At 41.2% G+C, this 16521-nt stretch overlaps 1 protein-coding gene across 2 annotated transcripts in view; it reads right to left on the bottom strand.

Annotated features, from left to right (window-relative positions):
- The window catches only part of fbxw4 (F-box and WD repeat domain containing 4), a 143964-nt gene that overhangs the window by 103454 nt on the left and 23989 nt on the right, over positions 1-16521 (bottom strand). Inside the window, exons 2-5 of one of the 2 annotated variants that reach the window (XM_060842186.1) lie at positions 14956-15051; positions 12754-12939; positions 10613-10745; positions 1487-1581 (exon numbers count right to left, since the gene is read on the bottom strand). In XM_060842186.1, the coding sequence (XP_060698169.1) occupies positions 1487-1581; positions 10613-10745; positions 12754-12939; positions 14956-15051 (510 nt within the window). The remainder of the gene's footprint in view (positions 1-1486; positions 1582-10612; positions 10746-12753; positions 12940-14955; positions 15052-16521) is intronic. The other variant, XM_060842187.1, reaches the window with a different exon arrangement.

Raw genomic sequence — 16521 nt, 5'->3', positions numbered from 1 at the left:
GCTAGGTTTGTTCTCCTTAGAGCAGAAATTGAGGAAAGATTTTGTTCTTATATTCAACATTATGAAAGGATTTGATGGATTAGACAGGGAGAAAATGCTTCCATTGATAGGAGGGTCAAACCAGAGGTCACAGATTTTAGGATAATAGCTCATTCAAAAAGAGAGATAGATTTTCTTAATAAGGTAGCGAGTTATGATCTGGAATGCACAGCCTGAAAGAATGGTTGAAGCAGATACAATAATAACCTTGAGTAAAAAGTGAGGTCTGCAGATGCTGGAGATCAGAGCTGAAAATGTGTTGCTGGTTAAAGCGCAGCAGGTCAGGCAGCATCCAAGGAACAGGAAATTCACGTTTCGGGCACAAGCCCTTCATCAGGAATGGTAACCTCCAAAAGAAAACTGGATATGTACTTTAAAAAGAAACAATTCCACTGCTCTAGGGACAAAGTGGGGAGAGTAGGGCAAACTGAATGGCTCTTTTAAAAAGCCCACACATGCAAGATGAGTTGAATGAAACTGTGAGAGGAAGCCAGGTTCACAGTCAGGCTAAGTAACTCTCTTAGAAAACGGAGGTGTTATAGCTTCTCCACTACAATCAGTCCAACATTCATTATTTAAAAGAAATAAGAAAAAGGGAGAGGAAAGCTGAGACAAACTTATCTTCAAATGCGGAGGTGAACAGGGAGATAAGAATGAGTATATCTTGTGTTGTGTTTCAAACAGAGAGTGAGGGCTAGACAGTTTTCAGGTACAGCAGGTCAGAAAGTTAGAACATATTAGAATCATGGCATCAACAGGCCATAGATTCAATCCACCTCCTACTTTAAAGTCAAGCATATCTTTTGATATATTATAGACACCTAAGCCAACATTAATATTAGAAATTACTTATGTAGTACACTGCATTTACAGCAGAAATCTCAGGACAGTGGGAAATTAGATGCATTGCACATGCTCATAAATGGAAATTCTGCTCATAGAGTTAAAGTTCGAGCATAAATATCAAATGTAATTTCTGGGAGAAGCTGAAACTCAGATAAAACCCTTAAAGACCTAAAATATGAAGATATGTGCTATTTTTCAACTTTATGTAAGCCAGTTCTTAGGCACTAGAAACTTCAAGTGCTAAGGAAATAAATGACAGCTGATACATTTTCAGAAGGCATCTTCAACAATTTGAGAGAACGTAGCAGCCAGTACGTGGAATTAAATTTGTGGTCATTCATGGACAAATTGGTTATAAATATTGGAATAAACATTTAGAATGGGATACAGTTGGTACTATAAAACAGTGACAAGAAAACAAAAAAAAAAATCGCATTGCGCAAACAGAAAGTGTTGTGTGTGTGTCATTGCAAGATTCTTAATAAGGCATAGCCATGCCAGGAAACATCCACAAAATTACACTCTACCTTGTTCTGGAAAACAAGCACAGCACAGACCTTCTGAAACAAAATTGGAGGAAAAGAAGAACTTCCCACTTTACCTCAGAGTAGGGTTAATGGCCACTGACCAAACTCGATCTTCTGTCCTTATCTTGTGTAAACATTCTCCTAGCCGATTGGAGCACAGTGACCAAACCTGAATGAGATGAAGAGAGATGCTCATTACCAGTATTCTTAAATATGGTTAGCAAATGAAAAAAAAAACTCCTGTCTCTGCAGTGTCTAATTTCTTGTCCAACAAATGCGAGGTGCTGCATTTTGGGAAAGCAAACCTTAGCAGGACTTATACACTTAATGGTAAGGTTCTAGGGAATGTTGATGAACAAAGAGACCTTGGAGTGCAGGTTCATAGCTCCTCGAAAGTGAAGTCGCAGGTAGATAGGATAGTGAAGGCGACGTTTGGTATGCTTTTCTTTACTGGTCAGAGTAATGAATACAGGAGTTGGGAGGTCATGTTGTGGCTGTACAGGACATTGGTTAGGCCACTCTTGGAATACTGCGTGCAATTTTGTTCTCCTTCCTATCGGAAAGATGTTGTGAAACTTGAAAGAGTTCAGAAAAGATTTATGAGGATGAGGATGTTGCCAAGGTTGGAGGATCTGAGCTACAGGGAGAGGCTGGGGCTGGTTTCCCTGAAGTGTCGGAGGCTGAGGGGTGACCTTATAGAGGTTTACAAAATTATGAGGGGCATGGATAGGATAAATAGACAAAGTCTTTTCCCTGGGGTCAGGGAGTCAGAACTACAGGGCATAGGTTTAGGGTGAGAGCAGAAAGATATGAGAGAGACCTAAGGGGCAACTTTTTCATGCAGAGGATGGTATGTGTAATGGAATGAGCTGCCAGAGGATGTGGTGGAGGCTGGTACAACTGCAACATTTAAGAGGCATTTGGATGGGTATATGAATAGGAAGGGTTTGGAGGGATATGGGCCGGGTACTGGCAGGTGGGACTAGATTGGATTGGGATATCTGGTCAGCATGGGATGGGTTGGACCGAAGAGTCTGTTTCCATGCTGTATATCTCTATGACTCTAGTTGATCTGCACCATCATCAAATCACCTGATAATGCTCAATCACACAGAAGAGAGAAAGAGCGAGAGAGAGCGAGAGGAAGCTGTAACCATGGTCCTGTACCCCAACAACAGTCACTGCACTCCAGTACAACACTAAAAGAAAAACACCAGAAACAACTCGGCGAGCAAGACAGAGCGAGAATATGCAAGAGAATGAGAATATGAAAAAGTGTAAGATAAAAAAGACAAAACAAAAGCAAAATACAGATGATGCTGAAGAAACACAGTGGATCTGACAACACAGAGAATTTGAGTTAATAGTTTGGGTCCAGTATGACCCTTCGTCAGAATGAAAGAGCCAATTTGGAGGAAATTATTTTAAAAAAGGACAATGAGAATGAGAGTGTGATACAAAAATAAAACACGCGAGAGGAAGGAGCAGTTGACGCCATCTGTAGCTGAAACTTAACTTTATGTCCTTTATAACATGGACCTTCTAGAATATAGGCAGAATGGAAATAGAGGAACCTCAATTATCCGACATTTGATTATATGAATATCAGATTATATGGCAAGATCGCAAGGTCCCGATGCTTGGCTAAACTATGCTATCTTGACATTCGATTATCCGGAGGTCGTTTAAGCAAACAAAATACTCCCCACCCCGTGCCTTCGCTTAATTGAGGTTCCTCTGTATATTGGTTTAATGAAGGTTGGGGCAGAGTGATGCTCCTGACATAAATATGAATCCAAGTTACTAATTTAATCTTTTCCAGTCCTCAAAGTGTTAAGCTTTAATCTCCAGACCCAGCAATGTCTCCACTGTCACTGTACTGCTTTATTATCCCAAAGACTCCGACCCAAATCACTCTGTATCTGCACATTCTGGCAGCTTCGAGGTCAGTCTGCAGTCTGCTTTGTATCACAATTACATTTCTGGGTTACAGCAGTTAAGGAATCTTTCAAGTGCAGCTGGGATATTTGCACATCTACAGAAAAAATAGTAAGTTTTCTTGAAGGTTTATTTATCCTCCAAAACTTCTGATATCACAGACAAACGAGGTCCAAGTTCTACCCTTGGTCTATAATGAGTCTGCTGATCTCATTTGGAGTTGTAGGGGATGCTATGATTTACTCCAACGCACGTTTATTCTCGAAGCAAATACAGTACATTGATTGGGAAATTAGCTGGTTACAAGTAAAACAGACAAAAATGCAGTGAACACTCAGTAGGTTAAGCACATATTATAGGGAGAGATATTGTAGAGAATACACATGCACAAGAGAGAGACTGAGCATGCATAACAGAGCACCAGCCTGTGAAAGAGGCTTTTGCCTGCCCCCATTAAAGTTTCCAGAACATGTAATGGGACAGGGCATATGGAAAAGAGTCAGGAATCTAACCTCAGACACAGCATATAAATGGACAACAATGAGGAGGGGGGCAGTCAACGTAGGATTAAGGGTGTTGTACTTAAATGCACACAGTATACTAAACAAGGTAAATGAGCTTGTAGTTGGTATTGAAATCGGCATTATGGGTATCACAGAGACATGGCTGCAAGGGGATCAGGGTTGGGAACTAAATATCTAAGAATATACGTCCTATCAAAAAGACAGGCAGCTGGGTAGGGGAGGCAGGGTGGCCTTGTTAGGGAGAATGAAATTTAAATAGATACCAAGAAGTGATATAGTGTCAGAAGGTGTAAGAAGTTGTGTGGTAGAGTTGATGAGCTGCAAAGGACAACAAGTTCTGATGGGAGTTGTGTACTCTTAGCAGTTGTCAGGATGGGAGGAAGAAAATAAATCAGGAGATAGAAAAGACTGGGCACATCAGGTTGATAGTGGATCTCAAGACAGGGCTACTGGAATGTCTACAAGATGTTTCTTTGGTGCAGCTTGTGGTGCATCCCATTAGTTAACAGGCAATTCAGGACTTGGTGGTCTGTCATGAGGCAGACTTAATTAGCAAAATTCAGGTGAAGGAAGCCCGACGGGGCAGTGATCATAATATGCTGAAAAATGTGTTGCTGGAAAAGTGCAGCAGGTCAGGCAGCATCCAAGGAACAGGAGATTCGACGTTTCGGGCACAAGCCCTTCATCAGGAAAGGGCTTCCTGAAGAAGGGCTTATGCCCGAAACGTCGAATCTCCTGTTCCTTGGATGCTGCCTGACCTGCTGCACTTTTCCAGCAACACATTTTCAGCTCTGATGTCCAGCATCTGCAGACTTCACTTTCTCCTCCAGTGATCACAATATGCCTTGCCTGATGTTGCAGTGGTAGTAGAGTCAGATACCTTAGGGACATTTAACCGACTCTTGGATAAGCACATGATAGTAAAACAAAGGCTACATGGGTTAGTTTGATCTTACAGTAGGATGAAGGATCTGCATAACATCAAGAGCCAAAGGTCTTGTATTGTGCTGTACTGTTCTATGTTCTCTTCTATGATGGAATTCACCCTGCAGTTTGAAAGGGAGAAGTTGGAATCAGATGTAACAGTATTAAAATCGAGTAAAGATAACTAGAAAGATATACGGGAGGAGCTGACCAGAGTGATTGGAAGGGGAGCTTGGCAGGGAAAATGGTGGAGCAGCAATGGCTTGGGCTATTGCAGATAATTCGAAAAGCACAGCAGAAGTTCATGGAAAGAAGCATCTGAAGGGATGATGAGGTAACCGTGGCTGACAAGAGATGTCAGGGATAACATAAAAACAAAAGAAAAAGCATACAATGTGGAGAAGATTGCGGGAAGCCAGAAGATTGGGAAGCCTTTAAAAACTAAAGGGTGGGGAGATGAAATGAGTATAAGCTAGCACATAATGTATGAGAAGGTTGTCAAGAGATTTTTTAGGTATCTAAAAAGATTTTTTAAAAAAAGACAAAGTAAACAATGAACCACTGGAAAATGATGCTGGAGTAGTGGTATAGGAACCAAAGAAATGGTGGAGGAGCTGCAGCAGTACTTTGTGTCAGTTTACACAGTGGAAGCCACCAGCAGCATAGTAGAACTTCAAGAGAGTCAGGGGACAAAGGTAGTGGTCATCACAAAACAGAAGGTGCTGGGGAAGCTGAAATGGTCTGAAAGTGAATAAATCACCCAAACCAGATGGACTATACCCCAGAATTCTGAAGGAAATAGCTGAGGAGAACGTAGAGGCATTGGTGGTAATCTTTCAGGATTCATTAGACACAGGAAAGGTCCCAGAGGACCGGCAAATGATGAACAATAACACAGGGAGGAGGGAGGTAAAAGACCACAAACAATAGGCCGGTTAGCCTGCTCTCCGACATTGGTAGGATTTTGAGTCAATTATTAAGGATGAGATTGCAGAGTACTCAGAAGTGCATGGTAAAACAGGGCTGAGTCAGCACTGCTTCGACAAGGCGAGGGCATACCTGACAAATCTGTTAGAATTCTTTGAGGAGGTAATGAGCAAATTAAACAAAGGAAAGCCAGTGGACACGAACTATTTAGAATCTCGAGTTAAAAAATCACACAACACCAAGTTATAGTCCAACAGGTTTAATTGGAAGCACACTAGCTTTTGGAGCGTCGCTCCTTCACCAGGTGGTTGTAGAGGACACAGTTGTAAGGCACACAATTTATAGCAAAAGTTTACAGTGTGATGTAACTGAAATTATACATTGAAAAATACCTCGATTGTCTGTTGGGTCTTTCATCTGTTCAAATACCATGATAGTTTCACTTCTTTTACGTTTAAATCACAAACCGTTTTTATAAATAGTTGCATTCTCAGGTTAACTGTAACAATTGGTGTTATCATGGTATTTTTAAACTTTGTACACCCCAGTCCAACACTGGCATCTCCAAATCATACTTAAGAATCCCAGGAGGCTTTTGACAATGTGCTGCATAGGAGGCTGCTAAACAAGTTCCAGTCATAATTTTACAGCATGGAAACAGACCTTTCGGTCCAACTCGTTCAATGCCAACCAGATATCCTAGATAAATCTAATCCCATTTGTCAGCATTTGGCCTATATCCCTCTAAAACGTTCCTATTCATATGACCATCCAGATGCCTTTTAAAATGTTGTAATTGTACCAGCCTCCACCACTTCCTCTGGCACTCTGAAAAGTTTGCCCCTTTCCCCTCTCACACTAAACCTATGCCCTCTAGTTTTGACTCCCAACAGTGGGGCTTTCATGATTTTATAAACCTCTATAAAGGTCACACCTTAGCCTTCGACACTCCAGAGAAAACAATTCCCAGCCTATTTAACCTCTCCCTATAGCTCAAACCCTACAATCCTTGTAACACCCCTGTAAATGTTTTATGAACCCTTTCAAGTTTCACAGCATCCTTCCCAAAGCAGGGAGACCAGAACTGCACAGTATTCCAAAAGCAGCCTAACCAATGTCCTGTACAGCTGCAACACAACCTCCCAACCCCTGTACTCAGTGCATTGACCGATAAAGCAAAGTATACCACATGCCTTCTTCGCTATCCTATCTACCTGCTACTCCATTTTCAAGGAACTATGAACCTGTACTGCAAGGTCTCTTTGTTCAGCAACACTCCCCAAGACCTTACCATCAAGTGCATGAGTCCTGCCCCGATTTGCCTTTACAAAATGCAGTACCTCACTTATCTAAATGAAAGCCAATCTGCCACTCCTCAGGCCACTGGCCCATTTGATCAAGATCCTGTTGTATTCTGAAGTACCTTCTTCGCTATCCACTACACATTCAATTTTGGTGAGCCCATGGTGTTATATGCAAGGTATTAGCAATCATAGAGGATTGACTGAGTAGCAGAAGACAGAGAGACAAGATAAAAGAGCCTTTTCAGGTTGGCAATTTGTGATTAGTGGAGTTCCACAGTGTTGGTCAGTGTTGGGACAACTACTTAAGTTAACATTAAATGATCTGGATGAAAGAACTGAAGGCATTTTTGCTGAATTTGTAGATGACACAAAAGATAGGTGAAGGGATGGGTTGTGTTCAGGAAACAGGGAGGCTGCAGAAGGACTTGGATAGGCTTGGAGAATAGGCAAAGAAGTGATAGATGGAACACAATGTAGGAAATGTGAAATTATGCACTTTGTTAGAAAATAAATCTTCATTCTTCTTCCTAACTAGGAAAAAGCTTTGGAAATCTGAAACACAAAGTGAAGAACATATGGCATGCCAGAAGCAGCATCAGGCATGTCTAAAAAGGTGAGGTATTCAACTGATGAAGATTCAGGGCTTCTTAGAGTTATAGAGTCAGAGATGTACAACATGGAAACAGACCATTCAGTCCAACTCGTCCATTCTGACCAGCTATCCGAACCTACTCTAGTCCTGTTTACCAGCACTTGGCCTATATCCCTCTCAACCCTTCCTATTCATATACCCACCCAGATACCTGTTGTAATTATACCAGCCTCCACCACTTCCTCTGGCAGCTCATTCCATATACACACCACCCTCTCCATGAAAACATTGCCCCTTAGGTCCCTTTTAAAATTTTCCCTTCTCATCTTAAAACTTTACCCTCTAGTTCTGGACTCTCCCACCTCATGGAGAAGACTGTATCCATGCACCTCATGATTTTATAAACGGTGGATAATTCAACAATGATAGGAGGTTGAGGTTCCACAATTATCTCCAGCCTTAATGATGGGAGCGGACACCTATCAGTGTCAAAGACAAGGCTGAAGTATTTACACCGGTATTCAGCCAGAAATGCAGAGTAGATTTTCCATTTTAACCTCCTACTGAGGATGCATCATCAGATGCCAGTCTTCAGCCAATTTAATTAACTCCATGTGATATCAAGAAACAACTGAAACTACTGGGTACTGCAAAGGCTATGACACTTGGCAACTTCTGGCAATAGTGCTGGATACTTATGCTCCAGAACTAGCTACAGCCTAGCCAAGCTGTTCAAGTGTAGTTACAAAACCAGCATGTATGTAACAAATGTCGAAAATTACCCATGTCATGTTCTGTGCACAAAATGTAGAATAAATCTAACCAAGCCAAATACTCACCACTAACTGAAACTCAGTTTGGGTGATGCCAGAGCAACTCAGCTCTCGACCGCATTACAGCACTGGTCTCAGTGTGGACAAAAGAGTTGAACTCCATAGGTGAAATGACAGCAACTGCCCTTGACATCAAGGCAGCATCTGATAACATTTTTAAACTTTTGCAATGACCCCAAGAATAGCAGAACTTCATTCCCAGCTCATTACCTTAGGAAGGCATGACAATGCACAATGCATCATCATCTCTGAATCCCCTACTATGAACATATTCATTATTACCATTAATCAGAAACGGAATTGACTGGCTGTTTAAATACAGTGGCCACAAGAGCAGCTTAGAGGTTGGGAAGTCTGCGCTAAGTAATTCACCTCCTGTTTACACACTGAACAAACACCATCTTCAAGGCATAAATCAGGAGTGTGATGCAAAACTCTCTACTTGCCTGCATGACTGCAAATATAAAAATATTCAAGAATCATGATATCATCCAGGACAAGCAGTCCACTTGATCAGTACCAATCCATCACTTTCAATCTTCGTTGCCACTATGGGTCAGTAGTGGAGGGAATGATGTGTGCCATCTACAAAATGCATCTCCAGCAGCCCCTTCCAAAACCACAACCGCCACCACTGGAAGGACACGGGCAGCAGATGTATAGGAATACCATCAAGCAAAAGTTCTCCTCCAAACCATGCATTATCCTGCCTTGGAACTAGATCACTATTCCTCCACTGTCACTGGGTCAAAATCCTGGAACTCCCTTCTTAACAACACTGTTGGTTCTGGATGTAGGTTTGCTCACCAAGCTGGAAGGTTCGTTTTCAGACATTTCGTCACTATACTAAGTAACATCATCAGTGAGCTTCTGGATGAAGTACTGGTGGTGCCCCACATCCAAGGACTGTAGTGGTTTAAGAAGGTAGTTCATCATAACCTCTTCAGCGCAATTAGAAATGGGTGATCAACACTGAGGTAGTCAGGGACACCAATTCCCATGAACAAAAAAGAAAAAATCCTGCAGATATTCCAAATATTTTCTGTCTTTATTTCAGGATTTCCAATGTTGACAGTGTTTGACTATTGCTCAAGACTGACTGACTTTCTGTTTTCCTGTCCATTGTGACTCAGAACAAAGATCACAAGTCACGGATTGCCAACTATATCTTTTGACCATGGAGGGTCATCTTCCTTGTTTTCTCCTGAAAATCCAGAGCAATGAATTAGTAAACTTGATCTTTGCCTGCTATAATGCAGTTTCTAAACCACATTTTCAAAGTCAATCAACAAAGATCTAAGTGAGAATCGGAGCATGAGTGACACAACAGTTTAAAACCTGAGAGGATGTAGGGACAGGTGTCAATGGACAGCAATCAGGAGCTATTTTATTTTGCTGCTTTCTTTAGTCCAGGAATATTAATGTAACCTCTAAGTAACACACAACAGGCTGTGGATTGGCCTTTCATCCCAGAAACATGAAATTTAAAAAGTCACATTAAATTGAAGTTTAAAAAAAACAATTTAGATCAATTGAGAGACTGGAAATCAGTGTATAGAAGGCAAAAGCAAAAATTAATGCCGTGGTTTTCGGAAGAAAAACAAAGAAATTATGTTCACTGCCAAGAAAGTCAACAACCAATACACACAGATTTATGATATTTAGCAAGTTCAATGATGTGGAACATGCTGCTTGAAAGGGAAGCAGATTTAACAGCAACTTTCAAAAGTGAATTACATTTTTTTGTTTAAAATGAATATATTCAGAGTAACGGGAAAACAGCAAAGATGGAAATAATATGGTAGGTCTATTAAAACTCTCTGCTGAGACACACAATGGGTCAAATGGTTTCATTCAACACTGTATAATCTATAATGAATAAAACTGAGAATCCATCCCTTCTCATCAACCCAACCTCATGAGCACACCATGATTCACCCCCAGCCATGCACTAATCTACAACTCTCTGATGTTACTTGATCCCAAAAAGCTAAAGGTGAAAACATGAAAATGCATTGTTGGCATTCCAAAACTACATCTTCTCCTTGGGGAAGAGTTAAAAATACTCTTCATTTACAGATTGTGTAAATCCCAGCTCGCTAGGGCCAAGATTAAAAGTCAGGTTAAGCTGACCACTAGGCAACTTCTCCATACCTACCCGTGCCGTCTTATCTCTTGAACCACTAACGATGACATGTCCTCGGCTGTCAATGCAGTTGACCTCTTGATCGTGTGCTGAGAAGGCTGTGCAAAACGAGTTACAAGTGTTGCAGATAATGATCCTCCCATCTCTGCCAAACAGACAGATTCTATTAGCTTCAAAAAAGTCTCAGAACTATACATCAATCTTGACACTGGCTTTAAAATGTATAAACTTATCCATTAAGGGGATCTGCATACAATTACTCAAGGTCCAGCCAGAAAAAATCAAAATCACTAGAGCTCACCTGAGAGGGAAATCTGATTCCAATGAACACTATTAATGCATTGCCACTTCTGCACTCAGATAATGAGAAGACCTGGATTTGAGAGACTGGATAGGTTAGGGTGTCTTGATGGGGCTGTGAACTGAGGAGTGAGGAGGCCAGGCTGCCAGAGAACTGCAGGGGTGGGGGGTGGGGGGTTTGGCGAGCAGGGAATCAGAGAAAAGAGGGGGGGGGGGGCAGCTACAAAAGGCAGCAGCAGGTCAGAAAGGGATGAGCAGAGGAACAAACCAAGGATCTGCTGGACCAGGTGAGGGATCACCAGAGAGACGGGACTCGAGGAGGACGTGGAAGGAACCAGAGAAGGAATGCACAAGCGGTAGAGGGGGAAGGACAGGGACAAGCATGGGACCAGAGAGGAGGGGCCACAGTACAAGAGTAATGGGGTGGGGGATGGAAAAAGTTATTTGAGCTCAGATGCCAGAGAAATATGATAATAGGGAGCCAGGTGGCTAGAGAAGGATGAACTGGGGCCAGTATCGAGAGGTGAGGGATAGCAGAGGAAAGCCAGATATGGTACTTGTGTAGGATATTTTATACATTATAGGGATCAGACAGATGAAGGCATGGACAGCAATCACTATTGGGAATGTTCAAGAAACTAGAATTTAGCAGACTGCAGATACCACAGAGAGTATTGGACTTAGAGGAGTTACAGAGATTAACAGTGGTCAAAGACAGGGAGGAGCCAATGATTGATCCCCCACTGCCTTCTTTCTTTAAAACATGAGCAAAGTATCAACCAGAGCTGTCTGCCATCTGCTGACACTGTTTTTGGATGATGTTGGTGGGGGTAGCAGATGGACAAGGTAAACAATTTGTAAAATACCAAATGGGGCAAATCACTACTTTTTGTGCATTACATACTGTATAGACATGGAAGTGGATACTGAAATATGTAAATATTACGAGAGAAATGAATAGGTTGCTTCCATCAAGTGAAATGCTTTTCATCCAATTCACATTGTGGAAATATACCGTTTCTAATGCTGAAATGACAAATAAGCCTTATGTTATCAGATGATGAGTTTTAAATGCAGTTCTGTTGCTACATTATGAAAAAGGACAGAGAAGCACAAGAGGCAATGCAGAGAAGAACTACAAGAATAATATCAGAAATGCATTTGTAATTTCAGCATTAGAAAATGTGTATTTACACAATGTGACTTGGATGATAAGCATTTCATGTAATGGAATCATTCTATTTGTTTCTCTCATAATATTCACACGTTTTCGTGTCAGCTTCAGTGCATGTACAGTATATAACATACAAAAAGAAGTGATTTGTCCCATTCGGTATGCATATCAGGGAAAGATCATCAGGCTGGTTCTCTTTTCTCTTGATAAAACAAACAAGGCTGAAGTGTGAATTACGAGAGATATTTAAAATTATAAAAAAAGTTTTGATGGAATGGATACTGACAAAAGATTTCCCTTTAGGAAACAACATAGCTAGACATTAATACATTCATAATCACCAAGAAACACAACCAATCAGGAATTCAGAAGAAACGCACCTATGCGGATAGTGGTGAGAATAGTAGAGAATAACATTGATGCTTTTAAAGGAAAGCTAGACAAGAATAATTAAGGAGAAAAAAAATAGAGGATTATGATGATAAATTTGGAAGAGAAGAGATGAGAAGTGGCTGGAGTGGAGTATCCACACCACGTAGACTGTTTGGGTTGAATCACTTAGTTTTGTGCCATAAATTCTATGCGCACATGTACAGCTCCTAATAAGAAAGACATCAAATAAAATACATTTAACAGAAGTGAATCTCCAATCCTCACTTAGTAGCTCAAAATCACTTACCCACCACCACTGATAACATGTGATTCACTAACAACAAACCGACAGACATCATCCTGATGGCCAGTGTACACGGAGACAGGCCGTCGCTGAAAGCTGACACTGTTCTGCCTTAGTGAATATGCTCGGATATCAGCTGCTTGGGAGAGGTAGAGCCACTGATCATCGAGTTGTAACCACGGCAATAAACTGAGGACAAATTAGAATGACCAAATCAACTCGGGATAATTTCACTAGAATATTGCTGAGCGTAGACATGTTGTCAAAGCTTTTCATCTCGCATTCATCAGGACACACGCAAGAATGCCAAATTTCAAATGAATACAGACAAAATAACTGCTGGAATCCAAAGTAGACAAGGAGGAGACTGGAAGAACACAACAAGCCAGGCAGTATCACGAGGTGGAGAAGTCGATGTTTTGGGTAGATTCCTGAAGAGGTTATCTGGCTTGCTGTGTTTTCCAGCCTCCTGCTTATCTAAATTTCAAACAAACAATCACAATAATCCGCTAGAAAGGCAAAGTAAGTCCGAAAGTTGAACAACAGGTTAAGAGCCCATTTCACTCCTCCACTATGCAGTGGCAACATGAGTGATATTTTCCACCAAAAGGATGCAGCTATAATCTAAAATGAAGTGCTGTTATCACACAGTTAAGCAATGTCGTCAATGAATTTCACTGCGAGTGCAATGCCAGTTCATTGATTTGATTGAGACATACAACCAAACAGCATTTTCTCTGTTTGTAAAAGGCAGGACACAAAACATATTCATCTAGTATATGTTTGCAAAACCAAAAACAAAACAGTGATTCCGTGATTGCACAGCAAGAGATGCCCAATCCTCAATGCACTAGTGTTAACACTCACAATCAATTTAGTTTGGTAGTAATGCTTGTAACATTACTCAGTTACACTTGCTAGAAGCGACATGCATTCGTATCCAGGAAGCCATTCTCTGCACCCTTACATCCTTTTGGAATTACTCGGGAACTTGAAGATCCTTTAGTTCCCTGTCGCTTCCTCCATGGCAATGCCTCAGCCAGAGTAAACTTGCCAACTAATAAACAATCTTTTTTCTCCTAAAATACAATGGTTTGAAATTTGGCATTCCAATAAAGAGAGACCTAAGGGGCAACTTTTTCACACAGAGGGTGGTACGTGTATGGAATGAGCTGCAGAGGAAGTGGTGGAGACTGGTACAATTGCAACATTTAAAAGGCATTTGGATGGGTGTATGAATAGGAAGGGTTTGGAGGGATATGGGCCAGGTGCTAGCAGGTGGGACTAGATTAGGTAGGGATATCTGGTCGGCATGGACAGGTTGGACAAAGGGTCTGTTTCCATGCTGTATATCTCTATGACTCTAATTGCAAGATGGAAAGCTTCAGTAACATGTCTCAACTTTTTAGTCATATTTAAGTTTTACTTCCAACTAACTATTTATAAAGTCAGAAAGTGTGATGCTAAAAAAAGCACAGCCGGTCAAGCAGCATCCGAACAGCAGCAGAGTCGACATTCGGAGCTTATCGATGCTGTCTGACCGGTTGTGCTTTTCCAGCGTCACGCTTTTTGACTCTAATCTCCAGCATCAGCAGTCCTCACTTTTTCTTAACGACTTACAAACCAAAGGCAGTTTAACCATTGAATCCTTTTACTAAGCTGGGGAAGAAAAAGCCCTGTTTCACCGACAGGTCTATGAAACAAGCAGTGACAAGTGTGCAATGGCAATTCTCCACAAAGTCATTAACATACAAATTGTTATTCTTTTAAATATCAGCCTGTCAAATATGGCTCTCAGCACAACCAACAGAATAGAAATACCAGTAACTTGAGACAGTGCATTTTCTGTGCAAAGTCACCTGTTGTACTTGCCCTGGGATCTAACTCTGTGCTGAACCTGACCTGATGGGGATAGTGTAGAGACAGCTTTACTTTGTACCTAAACCCAGGATGTACATGCCCTGGGAGTGTTAGAAGGACACAGCATAGAAGGAGCCTTACTCTGTATTTAACCCCATACTATACTTGCCTTGTACGCGTTTAACAAGGTTACGTTGAGAAAGCTTTGCCATTCCTGTCTTTTGCTGATTGGTTGCTCAAGGATCATACCAAAAGGTAGTCAGTGTCTGAGGTACTGAGATGCAGTATGCATCATCATATTGCGAAGGGTTGAAAGAATAAAGATACAGTGAATTTACCACATACTTGTACCTCCACCTCAGCAAAATTTCCTGGCGACACCTTCCACGTTTCCAGTTCTGTGAGAACTTCACTCGCTCTTTGAGCGCAATTTGGGGAAACCTAAAATAGTCAAGTACAGAAAGGATTTGAATAACTGCATTAGTATGGCTAGAGACAATTGAGGTGATCAGTGTTGGTAGATAACACAACCTCAGAAGCTCACTTTACACAATTCATTTTTCCATTGACTACAATGGATAAGAAAGCATCTCTCTCCCACACATCTTATGTAATCACCAAAGGCAAGCTTCAGCCCCAATCATCCTTTAATATTAGCATAATTGAGGGAGGAAGCATTCTGCAAGCAATAACTTGTCAATTTTGTAGCACCTTTAAAATGTAATAAAATGTCCCAAAGTGTTTCACAGATGCATTAATAAATAAGATTTAACACTAAGCCACATTTGATGATATTAGGGGAGGTGTCCAAAAAGCTTGATCAGAGGGTAAGGTCGTAAGGATAGTCTTATAAAAGGAAGAAAGTCAGAGACAAAAAAGTGTATGGAATCCCAGAGTTAGGGTCCATGCAGTTGCAACTAGGAGACCATTTGGGATAGCAGATGCTGGAGGAATCAGAGGTTGATAACATGTGGCACTGGAAAAGGCTCAGCAGGTCAGGCAGCATCTGAGGAGCAAGAAAATCGATGTTTCGGACAGGACCCTTCTACAGTATGCTCCTCTTGGATGCTCCCTGACCTACTGAGCCTTGTCCCGCACCACGCTTTATTAACTCCACGCAGTTGTAAGTTCAGCCGTCTGTCATGAAGTGATTAAAAGCTGGGATGTTAAACAGGTCAGAATTAGACAGCTCAAATAGCTTCCTTGGAAAGTTGTAAGGGTAAAGGCTTTTGCAAATACTGGAAAGGATAAGGACGAGAATTTTAATATTAAATACAGGTACAGAATCCTTTATCCAAAACCAGCTGAATCAGAGGGTTTTTGGAGTTTTTCGAATTTCAGACTAAGTGATAGTTTCACAGTGAAATTAAAAAATCTTACTGAACATACTGAACTTGAGTGCTACAAGTGCTGAGACAGAATTGACGCCTGCCAGTGCTGGGCTACGCCACCACATCACATCTGACTGACATGGGCTGAGTGAGTGTGGAGTTGGGTTAACTGTTTGCACGCCAAACAACCTTGTTATGGAGAAAAAACTTCACGAAAAATACTTCGGATTTCAAAGCTTTCCAGATTTCGGATAAAGGATTATGTACCTATAATTCCTTCATTCACAGCCAAGAGATCACGGTGTATATGAGTAATGGGTGAACATGACTTTGTGTGAGGAAGAACATGCACTGAAATTTCAGATGGCCTCAAGTTGAGTGGATAGAACAGAGGAGGTGATCAACCAGATATGTGTTTGAATAATCAAGTCTATATATAACAAAGGCATGGATCACTGAATGGAATCAGAACAAAGCTAAATAATTTCGCAAGGAAAGAATACCAAGTGCCAATTCTCAAGGTGAGAAATGGACTGGGTGACATAGCCAGTTTAAGTTTTGCTCACTCATTTCCAAAAGC

Source organism: Hemiscyllium ocellatum, chromosome 22 (genome assembly GCF_020745735.1).
Source record: "Hemiscyllium ocellatum isolate sHemOce1 chromosome 22, sHemOce1.pat.X.cur, whole genome shotgun sequence".
NCBI classification, from domain to species: Eukaryota; Metazoa; Chordata; class Chondrichthyes; order Orectolobiformes; family Hemiscylliidae; genus Hemiscyllium; species Hemiscyllium ocellatum.
The sequence above is the reverse complement of the archived record's forward strand: the minus strand, read 5'-3'. Positions and strand labels throughout refer to the sequence as shown.